This window comes from Calliopsis andreniformis, chromosome 12 (assembly GCF_051401765.1).
Source record: "Calliopsis andreniformis isolate RMS-2024a chromosome 12, iyCalAndr_principal, whole genome shotgun sequence".
Lineage (NCBI taxonomy): Eukaryota > Metazoa > Arthropoda > Insecta > Hymenoptera > Andrenidae > Calliopsis > Calliopsis andreniformis.
This window is the reverse complement of record NC_135073.1, coordinates 9,247,735-9,267,655: the sequence shown is the minus strand read 5'-3', so window position 1 is coordinate 9,267,655 and position 19,921 is coordinate 9,247,735. Positions and strand designations below refer to the sequence as shown.

General features: G+C 42.9%; 2 protein-coding genes across 2 annotated transcripts in view; both read left to right on the top strand.

Moving 5' to 3' along the window:
* Positions 1 to 17,267, top strand: part of Cv-c (RhoGTPase activating protein) — a 312,437-nt gene extending 295,170 nt beyond the window's left edge. Inside the window, exons 11-16 of the mRNA XM_076388730.1 lie at positions 11,340 to 13,035; positions 13,529 to 13,866; positions 14,044 to 14,195; positions 14,422 to 14,703; positions 14,855 to 15,034; positions 15,335 to 17,267. Coding sequence (XP_076244845.1) covers positions 11,340 to 13,035; positions 13,529 to 13,866; positions 14,044 to 14,195; positions 14,422 to 14,703; positions 14,855 to 15,034; positions 15,335 to 15,449 — 2,763 coding nt within the window. The 3' untranslated portion in view covers positions 15,450 to 17,267. The remainder of the gene's footprint in view (positions 1 to 11,339; positions 13,036 to 13,528; positions 13,867 to 14,043; positions 14,196 to 14,421; positions 14,704 to 14,854; positions 15,035 to 15,334) is intronic.
* A 1,158-nt stretch (positions 17,268 to 18,425) lies between these two features.
* The window catches only part of LOC143185487 (cilia- and flagella-associated protein 298), an 83,796-nt gene continuing 82,300 nt past the window's right edge, over positions 18,426 to 19,921 (top strand). Inside the window, exon 1 of the mRNA XM_076388529.1 lies at positions 18,426 to 18,564. Coding sequence (XP_076244644.1) covers positions 18,426 to 18,564 — 139 coding nt within the window. The remainder of the gene's footprint in view (positions 18,565 to 19,921) is intronic.

Sequence of the window (19,921 nt, the reverse complement as noted above, 5' to 3'; positions counted from 1 at the left end):
CTAAGTGAATCTAAGTAGATTGGTAAACCTCCTAGCATTTGTTGAGTTTCATTTGAAGTATTCAAAAAGTACGTTACAGCAAGGAGATTCACGTGACTGTACGTCTGTTGATTTGACGAGTTCGTGACGATACTAGCTCGTGAACCTAAGTAAAGGGAGTTCTAGGTGACCCTGGATGAACTAAGTTGAGATGAAAGGCTCGCTGAAGGATTGCAGGGTCTAGGCCTTGCTGTATTCAGGCATCCATAGATTACTGTGGAGCAGAGATCGCCAACTAAGAATAAGTTCACCTAACTCATTCGATTTGGGGGCAAATAACAAACCTGAAATAAGACTAGAACTCCAAATTTCTTCTTTTAATAATCTACAATCTTTGCTCCTTTATTTCTATAAGAATCTCATCAACACCCACAGTAACTCCAAAACAAAGCTACTCCTGCACATAAAAAACACTGCACCAAATTATCACTTTGTTCAAGTATTCGAAGTATGATCACAGAAATTCCTATAAATCTTTGCAAGCATAAGTAAATGAAATTACCACCCATCCATTAATGTCATTCACGACATAACAGTCAAACAAAAAGGCCAGAAATTTCTCTCCAAAAGGGAAGGGAATGCTTGAAATAGCGCATCATGCGTTGATCTCCTCGATCGCGTACACTGTGCGTCGAGGTTCATTTAAATTTCATCGGCTGATCCATAGAAAGAAGACTCTCGGCTTTCCCTCGTGCGCGCGCGGATTCCGCGCCGGGACGAGACCAGTCTCTCTCTTCCGTTTTGGCTGTCCGGGGCTCTTCATGCGTGGTAAACAAGTGTCACGCACCGCCTCGGGCGGAACGACGAGCACCGCGAAATGATTTCACCGTGAGAGAGTCGTGAGAGAGCTCTCGAGCCACGAGAAACGTGGCTGCCAGACAGCGTGGCGTCCGAGCCGAGAGCCTTGGCACTCGGGGACGACGTTTCTCGCGTGTACGCGCTCCGAGCGTGCTGTGAAACGGCTGGGACTCGAATTGCCATCACGCGCTACCAAGGATGAAGAATTCGAAACGGAACGAATCTGATGAGCAGAGCTCCACAATTGTTAGCATTAAATACGCCTATATGTTCTATTGACAATACTTTGCGAGATATTAGTAATTAATACTCTCCTGTGAACCGACCTCTTTGAAAAGCTTGAACATGTAGAAATTCAAAAGTTTTCGAATATTATAATATTCAAATATTTCAATTTTGAAATTTACTAATTTTTACATTTTCCAATTTTGAGGTACTTTTCTTGTGAGGAGATTCATCTGAAAAGTCGACCTTTGGTATAAATAAGTAGAAAATTGTCTAAGAGATGTGGAGGATTATTGTGAAATTAGGTTGTCTTGGTTCATTGGAAATGTTTATGTAATCTAGATTCGAAGTTGAAACAAGTGAAATGCAGTACGATTCTATTCTGAGATAATATTGGGTCAAAAAATGATGAAATTTACACAGAAAACACAATATTTTAGTTCATCAATTTCTGTGTGTTATTCCTCGTACTTCTGTTAGTTTTACTATTAACCAGCTACTACATGGAGTTCTGAATAGTATTTTCAGTGATAAGTGAATAAGGCCATAGTTAAATTGTTACATTAACTACTTAATTAAATTAATTAAATTTTAAAGCTAATCCTTTTGTTCTTCGATAGGAGCACAATTGCGTCTTTATATTTTTATACTATACATTACAGAAATTAATAATTATCAAAAGGAATTATGCATGCAATACAAAAACAAGGGTTCTTTATTTTCTCTCATTTTTATTCCACGTAGCTTCATAGAAATTATACATGCATAGCTTTCAATATTTATCAAGAGCGGTTCAATGAAGCGCAAACACAGTTTAATTGTTTTTCGAACAAGCTGATTTGTTTGTTTAGTTAGTTGCCCCATTTGCTCGAATGATGAAGCATTTAATGAGAAATCGAACGTGGCTCGTGAAAAATGCATTGGTGAATAATTAATCGCGAAAGTGTCACAGAATTGCCAATCACTTAAAAATCGTTCAGATATTCGCGTCTTCGTGAACATTGCAGACACGCTTTGTCAGCATTTGTTTTACATAAAGAATTAAAATACAAACGAAGCCATCCGAATTGGAGTGAGGAATCAATAACGAGGAAAATTGTACACAAAGTACCGAAGTCTGTTTAAGACTTTCCAATTCCCCTTATTCTCTGTATCAATTCAGACGGAAAAAGAAAAAAGGGGCATCCAAATTTATTCGCACCTTCGGCGATCCTTATCGTATTCAAACACCTCGGCAACAGAATGTCCTCTAATCTCGGTCCAGGTATCAGTTAGTTAACCTATGGACCGACTCCTGCCGTAGATATGCGAATCTGGTTTCTATTTTCGACGAATAAAACAGGCCAGAACCGGAGTGGCGCACGGAATTCCGCATTAGCGGATAACCGCCCAAATTAGCAAACTCATTCAACGATATCGGAAAATTTGCATCCTGATACAGGGACGCTCCCTATGCGCACAGAACGTTGGCTACCAGAGGCTGTTCTTTCGCTTATGGTCAAACGAATTAACACGTTCACAGTCTGGCTCTCTAATCGTGGATCCACTCGGGCGTTTAGAGGCGATAAGCTTGTTAAACCAGCAACTGCACTGCCTCTTTCCCCACTTTGTGTGACCTGTGCTTTACTGTATCTCCCATTATTTTTATTTTTTGTTTCCATCCCCGTTTGTACCTTTAAAGAGCTGATATACTTCTACGTGGAATACTTTAAAAAAGAGATAACAGGGAATAGAGCCTAAGCACAGAGATAGAGAATTTTTTAATTAGCACTGAAACTATCACCATGTTACTGTCTCATTGACTGTGGGATTTTTAATGAGCAGAAATGTTTAGACTTTAAATGAGTTTCAAAGAAAGATACTTAACTTTTAAATAGACAGCGATAAACTCGTGCACCGATACTTGTTCCAAAGATTGAAAAAGTAGTTTCGACTCTATTGTAAGTATTCTCCTGAAAGTTAATGGGATACATTTCACAAGCTACTTTGAAAGTTATCCACCATTCGATTAGATTAAGAGACCGTGAACGTGTTAATGTAAAAGTGTTCGTAATCTACACGGAGAACAGATGGAAATCGGCGCAGAAGCGGGGAGAATGATCAGGCCGACCCGCCGATCAACCAGGCGATCTAGATCTCGTAAACGAGGATTTACTTCTTGCGAAGGTGGCTCGAGACCGGCCGCTCATTAAGCCGTGAACAAACAACGAGAGTTCTTGAGGCGACTCGTCGAGAGAGCGGATTAATAAGACGTAGGGAACGTCGAGTCACGATATTCTTCAGACGACATTTCGTTGGATTTGTAATGGTGATATGAAGTTGAAGTAATTGAATTTCAATAGTCCAACCAGGGTACATATTTTTTTTTTTCTTCGTGAGCTTAAGGAGCGGAATTTAGAGCAAGATTCTGATCTACTCTCCATCGTCAGGGTTGGAAATTGAGGGTCGATTTGAGGATTGGTTTTCAGGCAGTTTCGAAGGGATGAGATTACCATGGTAATGGTTCTAGGAAGATTTGAATATTCTATCGCGAAATCAGGGATCGATTAAGGGGACTTAATAACTGGCTAAACGTCGGTAAAGCTGGAGGATCGAGTGCCGTTAATCGGCCAATCAAGGGCGGGTTCTTGGCAGCGGGATTTATCTCTCATAAAAGTTTCATGATCGTCGCGGCGAGTTCTCGTTAGATGCGAAAACGGTGTCGATCGTCGGACATCGTTATGGGAAATTTATTCATCATTGACATTGTAAACGGTGCTCCTGTGAATAATCAGAAAATGGGCACAGATTTTCAATTACCTTATTTAACAGTCTTCTACTGTGGAACGTGTATTCCAGGTCTCTCTTTGCATTTTTCATGTAGGTCATATTTATTTATATTGCAGTAATATTCACGAACTTTTTTGTAGAAAAAGGATCGAGATTCAAACCAAGAACCAAAACGATCTTTAATCTGCTTGATTCTCGATTCATCAAGTAGATGTTGCCATACTGCGACAGCCATTTGAAAGAAACCTAATTTTGTGTATTTCTTCTTTATCATTCGTGTGAAATTTTTCGATCGAGTTCTCTAATGAAATCTCTAAAGAACCGTTCCTTTCTCTTCGACGTCATAGATTGCTTCAAGTGTTCAATCTTTGACTTTGAAAAGTCGTCCTGGTCTTTTTCGCCTCAAAACGTAGGCGAAGCTTGTCAGATTCATTGGCCGGGAGTGGAAACAACGTTACAGACAGTTCACATAATGAATGATATCCTTCAAGCAAAGTGTGGAATTCGAGTCTTGTAAAAGTATTCTCGGATTGACGCAACAGCCGCTGGTTGCGCGGTTATAGTACCGGATGTGCGAGAAGTAGGCGAAGACAAGTATACCGTGGCGATAATTAACGACATCAGATTAAGTGGTCTTTAAAGCCACGTAATGTCGTGGTACTGACTTCCGTTCTGGCACCCTTTTATTTGAGTTCTGCAAATTTTCTGTTGTTCTTGTTTCTTTCAATGGGATCATTTTTTATATTTCTAAGTTAGACGTGGGGAACTTTGTTCTTTAAAAGAACTCAGTTTTATAAAATGGAAATAAATCCTACTGAAGTTCATGTAGTCTCATCAGATAATAGCTCTTGATATATTTTCACTAGTTTATTATAATGTCTCCTCTGAAGTAAACCTGTACAACTTCAGAAGAAATATCTCCTCTACTTATGCGTATTATTTGTCCTGAATCTATCGATCTGTCTAGAGATAGAAGCAGACAAACTTCCCAGACGACAGATTGCGTAACAATAATTTTTAGGAAGCCAGACTGAAACTTGCTTCGGGAAGTACCTGCATTACGTGGCCCGCAACTTCGAATCGATACCTTGCACACGGTACACCGAATGCAATATTCAACAGAGACACTTCACCCAAATCAATTCTCTCGTCCCAACAAAAGACGAGAGAACGATAAAACATCCAGACACAACAGCTTCCATAGCTGTGTTAAAAAACTATCCTCCAAGCTTTTCTAATACATCATTTGGTCCAAGCCAGCACATGAAAGAAAATGTTAAGCTGAAGTTATTGAAGTCTCTTGTAGGATTTACAAAAGTCCTCTAACAAGACTGAGTTTAATAGAATCAGTAAGAGTCTTCTCTCTGTAGATTTAACAAAGTTGCTCTTATTGCAATTAAGCTGCCTTTATTAATTTTACGAAAGTCTACGACAGATCCCACAAAAGTCTACCCTGCTTAAATCTACTTAGGAAACTTCCAAGATCTGTATAACCATTTTTTTCTGTGCATGACCCACCGTATGCAATATTGAACAGAGGCATTTTCTCCAAGTCGATTCGATCGATCTGAAACTGAAAAGGACCCAAGAGCCGCGGAAGGGTGGAGTGTATCAGCATTTTAAATCGCGCGCTGGGGCAATGCATCATCGGGGCGTGGAGGAGGGGAGGAAGGAGTATAAATTCGTGGCGAGTTGTCGGAGGACGCAGTGGAAACAAGAGCGAGCCGAACGAATTGTGAGAACAAAAACGATGTACGCTTCTCACGAGCCTCATCGATTCTGTCGGTTGAAGTTCTCGATTCGAAAGTATGGCGTTGTGTATCGTCCGTACGAGAGAGGTACGATCGCGAGCAGCCGGCCAAAGAAGTCGATGGAGATCGACATTCCATGGATTTCCATCGCGGCTGCTCCGCTCCTGCCCCGCGAGCCGATTTCTTCATTGACGATCGTGATTCAGTAACGAGCCTCCGGGAATCGTACGGTCTTGGCTCTCTTTTCCCTTTTTCCGCCAGCGCTGCGACGATTCGAGGGACACGCGATCCTACAATCCACAATTAACCACGCATTGACCGGATCTCGTTCCCTGGATTTTCCATCGACCCCTTTTTGTACGCGCATCCGCCGAGATTGGCCGAGCTTTTCATTATTCCTAGCTGATGTCGACCACCGACAGCCATTTCCACTTCGTTTTGCGAGAGAATAGAGAAATTTTGCTGCAGGTGCGACTTGCACAGGTCTTTTTCGATTACCTGAAAACGTGTTTCGTAATGATTCTATGAACCTTTGGAAAAGGTTGTTGCCATTTTGTGTACTTGGGATTGGTGTAGAAGAGGATTCTCAGATTGTCGATTTGGATATTTTTAAGTTTTATCCATTAAACCAGAAATCAAGTTTGAAAAAAAAGGATACGTAGACTCAGGTTTCTTTTGTAATTTATTTATTGTATGCTGTTATGTCTATGTATTGTACTTTATAGAGTTTTCGAAACTAATTTGTGTAGGAGCACTGTCTTACTTATGCAAATTATGTCTTGAAGAGGCCTTTCTTGAGGAAGTCCTGCTGAGCCAATTAATTTTATTCTGATACCAGTCTTCCATTCAAGTGATCTTGAAGATAGTATCAAGTGTATGAATTAATTCAGTGCCTTCAGATTTTCTTCTCTCTGTAACTAGATTAAATTTAAGTATCTTCCTTAATGACAGCGTTATGTCAATTTTCCATAACCAGTAAATAAAATTCGAGTCCACGTTAAAGAGACATCAAAGTCTATCTAGAGATTCTTTCAACACGTGCTCCGAAGTAAATCTCTATGGTAATCCGTAGATGAAAGAGATCCCAGCGAAAAGCCAAGACGTAGATTCGTGGAAACGCTTTCTGCGGTTAAAATTCATCTTGTCTTTGCCTTTTTCGTCTGCCCCAGCCTGGTGACGCTGAAAGTGACACGTACGCAGGCTAGAAACGAGGAGACCAGGCCAGAAGACCAGCATTAGCTCTTATACGTTTTTCCCTGGCCAAAAATATATTCGTCGGTTCAAAGGGAGCGATCCGTTGGTCCGGCTACCAATTACAGAGATCGAGAACGAAGTTGAGAGGCAACGTTTAATTGAAACTTGACGCGGGAGGGCTACCGTATCGACTAATTTGCCATGGTGGGTTCTTTTAACGAACCTGTAGGACAATCTGGGTCATCGTACCGCCATCACACTCTAAATTCAGAATGTAACGTGTGTGTTAACGCCACTCTTTTTCCCTTTAACTTTTGCACTTCACGTGCTTTAGTTTAGAGAGCTTCGTGTACGTATTTCCGTAAGATGAATTTTAGTGACTTTTACCTCATAAAATGTTGAGTAGACACATTTCCACTGGTACTAAAAATTTAAGTCCAGTACCTATATCAAGGAATGCATGGGGGGGGGGGGGGGGGGGGGGCACATTTATAACTAGAGAGTTGCAAGTGGATTTATTGAACACAAATATAGGGTGATCTGGAAATAAAGATCAGGTTACAGAAGGCTTCTAAATTACTAAAAAAATGCAACCCTTGTGTGGGTTCTAGATTCATCTACCTGAGTCTTGAGGTTAAATTTTTAAAGCATTTTGAAGCCGATCTGCAAAAAGTGTCCCACATTTTTTAACGTTCTCCATAGTGGCACTGATTACTTCGTTCTCCTGACTTTTAATTCCTGCGCAAACAATTTGACGTATGTATCGGTCTGAAATCACCTCAGGAATTTAATGCCCACTGAGGCCTCGTTCAACTGGACGCACGTAACAGGCAGTTAAAAAAGCCGGATAAACTAACATGGCGCGTTTAAGACCGCGCAAAATAAATAGTGGAAGCCCATAAAACACGCACGAAACAGTGTTCGCTTTACGAGTCCATTTCTGAGCCCATTGTCACGCATAAAACATCAGGGTTTGTTCAACCTGCCTAGACGGAAGTGACGTCGCGGCAACGTGGGGCGACACGGCTCGTTGAACCGCCGGGGCCGCGCGGAAATAACTCACGTACAAGAATCGTCACGTCCCGTGGTAACACGCTGGAACGGAAATGCAGATACGTACGAATATAAGTGGCGGATCGCCGATAATCGCACGTGAAACATTCGTTCCAACTTCTACGACGAGCTGCTCGCGGATGTCCTTGGGAATAAAGCTCTTCACAGATCCGCTCGAGACGACATGCGACAGGGCGCACTCGAGACGCGTACATCATCGCTGCATTGGCATTGCCATGGCTCAACCTCGAATATTTGCTGGCAAAACTCTTCTGCTGCTGTCCGTTGAAGAATCATGTCTGTTTTGATGCAATTCTGTGTCCTTTCACATTTCTAATTTTAATTCATTGGGATTATCGCTAAAACAGATACAGTTTAGAGCAATCGTTAAATCTAATTTTAGGAGACGCTTGTGTAAAAAGAATGATTAACCTCTGGGATCTGTAATTCCCTGCAGAACTTGAAAGCTGACGTCACTGTTCAATGTTACATACTCTCGTGTTCAAAGGAAGTCTTCCCAAACGAGGGCAGCCTGTAGTTCGCGGTTCCATGGTTAATCGAATCGGCCAAGTCGACGTCGCGGTACGCATCAAAAATTTGAAAAGTCTATTCTGGTCCGGACACAGTTTATTCTCGACGTATATCCCATTTCTGCAATGCCGCGTATTTTTAACTCGTGGCCCACATCCGACGAAACGATGATTATTTCCTCGCATAATCGGATGGCTCGGTCGCCTCGTGACGTTCATCGGCCAGGGATAAAAAAGCTGCTCGTTTTCTGCGCCGCGAAGGTCTCCGCGGCCACTTTGCATGTCATTTTGCACGTTCCTTTCCCTCGAACAGACCGGTGATTTCGCTTAACGATCGCGCCCCGTTCGTCGCCGTTTACGATTAAAATTTATCGCCGCGATAACGTTGCGCTGGAGGAAAAAAAGGATTGTACAACTTGGGCTTTCCAACGTGGCCGTTGATTCAGTAAACGCAGGCTTGTCCAATTAACCTGGCACATCGTCAGCGTTTGGAGGCCTCGATGCTTCTTTTTACGGGTTCTCGACAAATTTTGTTGCTACACAATGTCTCACGCGTCTCAGTTTCCTTCGAGAACAGTTGGGATTTTTTCATATAGGTCAGTAGGATGCTTTGCGAATTAAGGACATGGTAATTACGAATTCAAAGTTGCAATATCGTCGTCCCAGAAGAGAGTCATCCAGATAAAACTGAAGTCAAAGTACATAAATTCGTGACTCTGAATGAATACTAAAATATTGGTCTCCAGTGATCAATTATTATCACAGAGGTAGCAGTTAAAGCAGTAACTTATACTGTGTTATACTTATGTTAAGTAAAGAACTAGAGAATACCCTCGTATTGCTTAAATAAGATAGAAATAACCATAGACACCAAAAAGAGACATCGTGACAGGGACTAATCCTCATCTGCTATGAGGTATTATCCAAACTTCTGAGCTCACTGTTACGCCATTAGAAGAAGTGAATTACAGGAAGTTGAGATCTTCCCAAATTCTCGTACTAAATATTATAAACTGAATTAGTTCAAATACCATGAGTCCTCTATGCCAACTTAATCACGAGCACATCGAAACTCGTGTAAGAAGCTAAGCTCCGATTAAGCAAGAAAAAGAATCCAGTCTGGAATGCGTTCACAGCGCTCCCTGACTACGCTAAAAACAGGATGGTCCAGCAGCGGGATTCGCAGTTCCAAAGAACGTAGCAGTCGACCAAACACGTTCCTCCTTGGGTGACCACAGGCAAAGGCAGCGGTCTCTAACAATAAAGCCGCGGCTGTCGCTCATTACGAAACTTGACGCCTTTGTTGTTTCCACGTAGGGCAGGCAGCAGGGCTGCCTCGCGAGTCAAGAGAGTGTGTGACCTTACGTGATCCTCAGCACATGACAATGGACTGGGTTTCACCTCGCACCACTTCGCACGGTTTCCATCGGTGGCACTAGCGTCCAGGAAGCGAGCATCATCACGACTTAACCATCTCGGCCAGCGATTCTTTTTCCATTCGTGGCGAGCCACGAGGACATATGCACGCTGCGATTCCCAGGGGCGCACGAGATCGAACGAATTCGAGATTCGAATCGCGATCGATCGTATTCAGTGTTCTCGTGTTCGTATCTCTTTCCCTGCTCGGGAATATGATCGAGTTACTCCGTTTCCCGAGGGGGCCCAGTAACCCTCATGTTAGCACGGTAATTAAAGTTACATCACGCTCGCGTTTGCTGTGGGTAAGACGAGATAACTCGAGCCTTCACTCGTTTTTAATTACACACTCGGGGGACATTTGTGGTCACACAAGGGCCCCGCTAATGGGCTGAGGAAGACGGCACTTCGAGTTGTATTCTCATTCTTTTGGTCAAAGAAGTTGAATCTTTTTTTCTCGTGGATGTGTAGGTGTGTTGTATGAAAAAGTAGTGGAATTATAAGGATTCAAGATTATTTTATGTGTACAGAACAAGTGCATATGAGTCTGAAATCATAATTTTCTCGGAGAAATATTTTTCATGCTGGAGAAAGTGATGATCTCAAAATTAATTGAGATATAAATTCGAAATTATAAGAATTTATGGCATACAGATTTCTCGAAATGTGAAATTAAAATTAACTTGAAAGTATGAAATACTTTCTTTTCAATTAATAAAAATTGTAAACATATTTCCTGAATTAATTAAAATTTCAGAGTAGCCCAAGATTCACAGTAATTTCACAGCAATTTCTAGGAGTTACAATTTCTATTTCCTATATTGGAACACTCCTACAATCTCATAGGCTACAGCATGTATGACGTCAAAGTAGAAAGCGCGCGACAGCGTGTCATCTTCGAAAAACAGAATTTTCAAGACTGGTCTTAGCTTTTTCCTCAACACGTGCCGGAAGAGAGGTCTAGCCTCTAAGCTCACATACGTGTCGCCACTGAGTGTTTGGGTAAAAGGCAGCCAGCACACGAAACACTTTCTACAATTAATTACAACGTACAGCTAGCGTGTGCAACGGTGGTCCTTAATTTGTCGCTACATCAAACGCAAATTGATTATCAACCATTGCCCCCGGCGGTTGCTAAACATTTACCATGAGTCGTTAATCTCACGAGACGTTTCTCCCGCTCTCTCAAACAACCGAACATCCTATGTCATGATTCGTGTCTCTCGAATCGTGTTATTGACTCGTTACAATATTCCAGGAGTCTCGTCCCTCAAATTGTGGACAAAAATAGTCCATCCTAGGGATCATTGCACCGAATAATCCAAAATTCATTAGTCTAGGTCTCGGACATAGAACGACGTCCTTCGAATCAATCCCAGTTGATCAGTCATTGTAGATCCTTATCTTCTCGTCTCGGTTCGGGTCGACGCTTACTTATGACCGTACGCTTGTTACTTATGCAAATGAGCCATACGATTAAGGCCGCCTCTTAACTTTCCTTTTAATTAAGGGCACGCTCAAATTCGCTGGTTCACGAGCGCTCAACGCATCTTGACCGTTACAGGGTGGCGGTGATGATTCAGACGAAGATACCCAGTGCGCCCTGAGCGAGAATTGGACCTTCGAGAAGAAGACCAGACGCTGGTCGCGTGTGTGCGACGTGACGCAGGCGAACGTCGAGAGACTGCAGGCAATCGCTGGTCAGAACGTGCAATCCGAGGAGGACTCGCTGGAGGATCGTCTGGAAGCGGAGGAAGCCGAGGACACGATGCTGGACACTCTGAGATACAGCAGCTTGCCACCTGGAACGCTTCCCGATGAGATCGGTCCCAGATTTCGAAGAACCGGCTCCGAGAGGCTGCGGGACGGAGCCAAGGCTTTCCTCAGGCGAGTCGAGTCGCTCAAGTCCCGGCGACGAAAGCGTCAGAACCGCGACGGGATCGTCATCAGCGGCCCGCAGATCCTCGACGTGATGTCGATGCAGCAGAAGATGAAGGAGCTGAACTGCGTCGACGTATCGCCGACGGGACCTGCGCCAGTGCCCTTCAGCGATCTCTTATCGGGATCGCCTTTGCACGTCCCCGACTCGCCCGTCACCTTGCCAGCCTCTCCTTATCACATGACCAACGCGCCTAGTCCGTTCGGTGACGATTCCTCGAGCTATTGCTCAGACGGCTCGCAGGGAGGCGGCCCGACCCCTACGCCAACACGCACCAAGATGAACCGCGCGAGGAGGTTCCTGCACCGTGGCCGAGAGGACCAAGGCGCTCTCAGCGACTCCGAGTGCCAGCCGACCAGTTGGCGGCACAGGTACTTCAGGGACGCGAACAGCAACCACGCCAAGGTGCTGGAGTATGTGACCGCTCACCCCCAGAGCCCGAAGGACTCACCGACCAAGAACCCTCCTATTAACACTCGTGGCGGGAGCTTGAACCTAGGCAAGGAGTCTCAGAGGTACAGAGATAAGCTGAGCCAGGGGCAGGAGAGACACAAGGAGGACAAGGTAGCTGCGTTGAAGCGAGAGGACAAGATGCATAAAAGCTTCAGGCATCGGGACGATACCTACAGGGATGGCAAACCCTTATCCAAAGAAGTTACCGGGTATAGGGAGAAGTCGAGGTCTAGGAGCTCAGAGCTAGCTGGAAGCCAGGAGAGCAGCTCTACAGTAGCCAGCCGCGATTCTGATCAGGAGGAGGATTCTCCAAGGCACAAGGGTACTGTTGTCAGGTGGCATAGTTTTCAGAGGGGATCCTTGTATCCTGAACCTCTGGACCCATTGTGTCCTCGAGCCATGGCTTCGATGTCCTGTGGACAACTATTGGTGTTGAGGAAATTGGCTTTGTTGAAATTGACCGCCTGCATGGAACGATACTGTCCTACACATAGGACTGGGTGGAACTGGGAACTACCGAAATTCATCAGGAAAATAAAGGCTCCAGATTATAAGGATAAGACGGTGTTCGGGGTGCCGCTGCTGTTGTCCTTGCAAAGGACTGGCCAGGCCTTACCAAAGTGTATTCAGATTGCTCTGAGATGGTTGAGGGCGAACGCTCTGGATCAAGTCGGGATCTTCAGGAAAAGCGGGGTCAGGTCGAGGATACAGAAGCTGAAGATGATGACGGAGACCCTGGGGGATAATATCAATTTCGATGGTCAGCAGGCCTTCGATGTGGCTGATCTCGTAAAACAGTACTTCAGGGAGCTGCCAGAGGCTCTGTTGACGAACAAGCTATCGGAGACTTTCATTGCTATCTTCCAACGTGAGTATACTTTGTTTCTGTTTATTCTTCATATCAAGCATAATTTTCGCAAACCATTTCCCATCTTTTAAATAGTTTTTTACCATCATTCTCAGAAAAGCTTTATTCGTTGAACATAAAGTATGAAATCAAAAGGAACCTTAATTCTATATCTGAAACTCAGTCTAACTCAAGTCTATTTCTTTTAAAATTGAGTTTTATATATCATCCTACTACTTTTTCATTATTTTATCAGGATGATAGGAATCTCTTTACACTATGTTCTAAATAAAAAAGATTGTACAGTACAGATTATTTTAAATACAATCTTATAGTAAGAAATTTCTGATTATTGTTGTTTCTTTTGCTCTCCTAAAACATAAGAAAAAAGGACTTAAGTCAGTCTGGGTCTCAGATCCAGAATTATAGTGATCTAACAGATATTTGGAATATCCTAAACTGAACTCTCTGAATGCTTTTTAGACCCTACTATACTTGTTCTGAATTGTTACAGATGTACCTGTTGAGCTGCGACCAGACGCGGTGCAGTGCGTCCTGCTGCTCCTGCCGGACGAGCATCGCGAGGCGTTGGAGACTCTGCTCGATTTCTTGAACCACGTAGCGAGCAACGCTCCCTACAACCAAATGACAGCCTCGAACCTGGCCGTGTGCCTGGCACCGAGCCTGTTCCACTTCAACCACAGCAACACGAACGTGACCAACAGGTCGAGCAGCGTATCGCCACGTAGGAGAAAGACCGTGGGCATTCCCGATCAGAGGGAACTGTCGGAAAACAAAGCCGCTCACGACTGTCTTCTGTATCTGGTCAAGATGCATCGTGAATTATTCATGGTGAGTGCCACGATGCCGAACGTCCAGGTCGTTCGGGAGAGGAGCGTCATCCGTCGTCCCGAACGCCGCCGATTGTGATCGCGCTCGAATCCGAGATTATTCGAACACGTTCTCACGAATCGAGGAAGGAAAACGAGGGACTGATCGTATTCCTTTTGCTGTTCTCTGTTACATCAGGTCTCCTCGGATATGTTGACGCAGTGTCATTTCAATTACATGGAGGAGAGCATACCGGTCGCCTTGGAGGAGCTGGGCTCGGAGCTGAAGCAGGACTGGAGGGGATACCTTTATGCCTGTACCACGGCTCTGCTGAAGGAGGCACGTGAAAAGTAAGTGTGCTTTGTACCTTTCTATTCTAGAGTTCACGAGTTTCGGTCAGGGTTCTTGAGACGTAACATCTATATACTACAAGGTTCGATTGTGTCTCTATATCGAAACTAAGATAATGGAAACTAACTTCTCTTAATCAACCAAAAATCATACACTCAACTTATTGCGGGACAAAGTGTTTTGATTTATGTGATATAACAACTTAATTTCCAATTATTGTTTCAGAAGTCGAGGATGGGTCACTGTCAACAATCCCGCCGACAGTACCGTGGAAATGGCTTACAAGAAGGTAGGAGATGGTCACCCTCTCCGGTTATGGCGAGTGTCAACCGAGGTGGAGGCTCCGCCAAACGAGCTCCTCCATCGTGTCCTGAGGGAGAGGCATATCTGGGATCCTCAATTATTGAAGTACAGACTGGTCGCCAAGCTAGACACAAACGTGGAGGTCTTTCAATACGCCACCGGGAACATGAGTCCCCTTCCTGCCAGGGATTATTGTGTGTTAAGGTGAGGATTAAAACAACTCACGTCGGATTGCATTTGATGGAACGATGCTCCATTGTGTTGCGCCGAAAAAATCGGCATAGCAAATAGCGCGACTAATCAATAGGAACTATAAAGAGCATGGGTGAGCTGTATATTATGTAATCTCGCGCAGATCCTGGCGTAACGATCTCCCCAAAGGGGCCTGCGTCATCGTAGAAACATCCGTGGAACATCCGGACGCTCCTGTTATGCTTGGCGGAACACGCGGTATTGTTTTGGCTTCGCGATATCTTATCGAGCCCTGCGGTAGCGGCAAGTCGAGGATCATGCATCTCTCCAGAGTGGATACAAAGTAAGTTCAGACCATATGAAATCATGCATATCGATTCTATTGTTTTATAACGACTTAATCTTGCGGCTAATCGTTTCATTCAGAATTACTGATTTATTGTTCGGATTTATTAAATCTATTTTCTTTGGATCAAAGACTCTTGGATCTTTTGTCTTTATTGTTCAGTTAATTGCTTCTGTTCACGCGTTGGCTTCTTCTAATTAAATCATCAATTTTAGTAGAAAGTAAAAAGGATGTTTAAAAACATCCTTTCCCATTTCTTATTATTTCTACTAATTTTTTACCTCCTCTTCGTTACAGAGGACGCACTCCAGAATGGTACAACAAAAGCTACGGTCATTTAGCCGCCCTCCACCTCAGCAAGATCCGCAACTCCTTCAAGCACACAACAGATGGACCAGAGAGCAAAGTCTGAGAGAAGGCCACCGTGCAACGCTCTCCGTTGCACGGTCCTTATACGACACTGCAGGATCTGGACGATCACCAAGAGCACAGGATCCTGAAGGAAATGCGACAAAGTGAGCCTACCATTGACGAAGAGTAAACGAGGATCCTGTTCATCAGAAGTAATCTCAAAAAAGCGCCCCAAGCGGGGAACTACGACTCGTTGGATACGGGACGATCCAACTTAGTATTCACAAAGAAGAAAACACTAACAATATCGTGCACGAGCTTTAATCGATGTGAAGCGATTTCTGTTGAAGCCTGAGATGTTTAGTACGTAGATGAAGCCGTATTAGAAAACCAAGAGGACGCAGTGAGGAGGTAATTTATTGTTATCGTAATTCTAGACGAAAATTGTTCGCGCGCCAAGTTTCGTTGTCCAAGGATCTTGCCGTCCAGTGATCGTGAAAGTCGTGTTGAAAGGCAGGAGATCGAATCGGAACGATTAGGGAACCAGAGTACATACGTTTTATCATGTACATGAGGTGAACGCGTTATTTTTGCAATATTCGAGTATATCGTTGATTCGAAGTCCCTGAGAGCGACGTGGGGGGCAAGCACGATGGGCAGCGTGTTAAAGAAGCAAAATATTTTTTCGGATCGTAGTCGCTGATGATACGTTGCAGTCAGTGTCAATATCGCGTTACACGACGCGTTTAGTCTTACCAAAAGTAAGGAACGGATGAAACAAGCCGCGCACAATGTTACAAACGTCAAATCGTTTAGCTTTTAAGAGGCCCCCTTCCCCGTATTTTGTATGTTTCTTTCAGGACCAAATGCCAATTTTTCTATTGCATCCATATCACGCAGCGTCATATCGAGTCGAGCCGGTTATTCTGGAGCGATTCTTTTGTAATTGTGCCACGATTTAGACGAGCGACCGTGCAAAATGCCGCAGTGTATATGCGTTGTCTAATTCTATTTATGATCCGAGGATTCGTCGTGATCGGGCGATTCCCTAATCTCATGATTAACACGATTAATCGAAGCAATGCAAAAGGATTTTGAGTAAGCTAGTTTTCGTGTCCTGTTCGGACCGATCGATGTAATAACGATACGCTAAAACTCGTTGATTAAGCAATCGTCGTTGTCACTCGTATCGATGTTGAAAGCGTTCAAGCTGTCATAGAGTCTATTGTTAATTGTCTGTCTGAAAATTGTAAATGTCAATGGAGTCGGTGGCTCGAGGAGCTCTCCGTTTAGTTATTCTTCTATGTCTTTGTTTTTTTGTTCGTAATTGTTCTCGGCCAGTCGAGCATTTAGGACGCGATCGAGATGCATTTTGTGAATGTTTAACGCGCCGTTTCGCATCATAGGGACCACCTTCGTTCGGACCCCGGAAACAGGAAACGACCTGGAGATATAATACACCTCATCGAATCGAATTATAAGTGTATTTTAACATAAACTAGTCACTTACAATTAGATGAAATTATGAATACAGATATATAAGTGTATAGATTTTTATTCTGCAACCGTTAATGTCGAGAATATTTAATTATTATTATTGATATAAAGTAATTCTATGGAAAAAATATATGATATTTTTGTGTCCAAAAAACGCCAGTAGGAACACGAGAGTAAAGAAAGAGAGAGAGAGAGAGAGAGAGAGAGAGGAAGCGTGAGTGAGTGAGAGAGAACGCGTTTTGAATGTCTCTTCGTTATTTGTAACGATACATGATCGTCTTTATTCTTGTAATCCGTGTTTCACTAGAATGTACATATGTATATTATACGATAATGAAACACAATTATATACTCATTAAATGACATCGTTTTATTTTGCGTACCTTGCGTCTTGGCCATTTAATTACACCTCCTTCGAAGATTCTTAATAAAAATATTTTTAGAAATATAAAAAAAAGTAAAAGTGGAAAGGTGAGGCATGTACTATTTTTCAAAATTTTTCCAGCAACCAGGTAAATACATCAACGTCAGCTGATGCAAAAATTTAGTCTGAAGCTAGCGATAACAAGTCAGCAACAAGCATCAATTTCCACGTGTTTTGAATTTTTCGTTATGCAATGAATAATGCAGCTCCACCACCGTTTCGATTTATTTAATCGATACCTCTGTTGCTAGGAGCCCTCTGTCTGCTTGCATTGCCACGATCTTGTCACCTCGAGACATCAGTTCATTGAAAATACGCCGCTGTTTGGAGTTCGTGGAAAACCGTCGACAGTATTTGATCACCTAAGAAGCACGTGCTAATCGCAAGCAGTCTCGAATATCAAGTGAATCGATTGTTTCGTCGAAACGTTTTGCGTCAGAGTTTACGAAACTGACTAATAATTCGCTGAGTTCATTTCGAACGTTTACCATTCGAATTCAGCACCGCACATTTAGGGGTAACCTTTCTTTATTAATATATTTTATTCTCTTATAAAGTAGATACAATATGAGAAGAATTGTAGCAAGTAGAATTTTAAGACCGAATGAAGCAGTAGAACGAAGATTCTAGAATATCTCTTTTTCTATTATTTAAATTTCTAATATTTTTGGTGAGTCTTAGACAACTGGTTCTCAAGCCTGGGATACATCTAAAGGTTGTGATATCATTATGGAAAGATATTAAAAAAGGAATACTCAAATCATAAATCTTAATTAAAATCAATGCAGCGGGAGGGATGCACATAAAAAGGCACCAAAGGGATAAGCTTCAGAGCCAATGTCCTAGACTCGCCCTACCTAGCATTCTTATCATTAGATCCATTTCTCCCTGTCGCCACAAGTTTCAAATAGCACTTCTCAAACGAGATCAATAACAATGATACAAAAACTCCTAACAATAAGCAACCACAGCCATTTCATAGAATGAATTCTCTCGTTAATATCAAATATTCTCTCGAACGCTACCGTAGAAAAAGATACGATACGGCTCGCGCTAATAAAAGCCTGGTGAATTTTACGCGAGTGGTAATACGCTTTGTTTAAGGCTTCCAAGAAAATGGTTCGACTGCACGTGAAGAAAGGCGAGGAGAGCCAGTTTCTGTACGACACGCACGTGGAGGCTCGGGTTGAAGACGTTATATATGACATCACTATTATTTACAACGGTCGGCTGAAGATCTCCAGAATATGTTATGGTAATGATCCCTCCCCTGTCCTCGTCGTGCCGCCTCGAGAGAGTGCTTCGACGAAGATGACATCTAATAGCGTGGAAAGAAACGGGCAGGTTACCTTGGAAAGTTGCGCTTTATTTACGCGCGCTCGCAGACTTAGCCGCGCGATCGTAAGTTTAAGTGGCATGAGTTGTCTCGAAGTAACGGCGTGCAAACGCATTATTACCGTTCCCCCGTGTGTTTCTTTTTATTTCGCCGTCGCGTATAACGGCCCGCGTCTACCGAACCCGCACGATTTTATCGGGAATTACACCGCGGGCTCTTCGAATGCCAATGATTTCGTCGACGATAACGAGCTGCGTATCCCTTCATTTTCGTTCGGATTGTGCTATTAACCTAATGGCAAGCGTTAATACCGTCGGTGGATCAGTAATCGCCGACGAATATTTCCTTCATTTCATTATTTTGTCCTTTTCTGATCCGTGATTGGAGTTCAGGTTCTCGTCATTGTCAAGGTTGAATTGTCACATAGAAGGAATTGGTATTTTGCCGTGTTAGTGATGGTAGCAAAGTGGAGATATGAGATTATAACATATTGTTATATTTTTTAGTTGGTACTACATTGTTTTCTCACTGTTGACTTTGTTAGGAGTAGGCCTGTGAGAGAGGACATGATTCTGAGGTCAATTCAGGTGATAATTGCTGGCGGATTATTCCTAGCCTCATTGGGACTATTCTCTCGATATAAGCTCGATGATGTACCCAGTATGTCTTTGCATTATTTTAATTTTGGAGCAAAGAAGTTTATTCGAATATACAACTTTAAGAAGACCATCTAAGTCTATTGATCTTAGATATTTCTTGCTTCAAAATTATCGCCAATAAACCTCGGGTTTAAATCCTCTACAGAAGCTGCTAAAATGTCAACTACTAGGAACCAATAATATCTACAATTATTTCAAATGATAGCTGAGTTCCCTCTACATACAATGAAGAAGACTAATAATTGAAACCCCCATAAGAGTCTCACATCCACAAATAGTTACACCCTTTCTCAAGACAACAAATCACCACAGGAACCCCCAAATCAATTCCCATCTATGTTTACCCTGTTTCTAAAGCCTCTTCATGACCAAGGTCTTTAGGTCGGCATATTAACGTGGGAAATCCATTAACGATTATCTCGAGGTGGCCTCACCCGCGGCTCGCAATAATGGGCGTAATAAGAAGTCGAGGTTTATGAACCCATCTATCCTGATCGCTGTGTGATATCTATACTATTATATAAAGAGGTAAAGTTACTTTGGTTTTGTAGGTAAACTCTGAAGCTATTGAACCGATTTAGAAAATTTTTTCACTGTTTAAAAAGCTATTTCTTTCC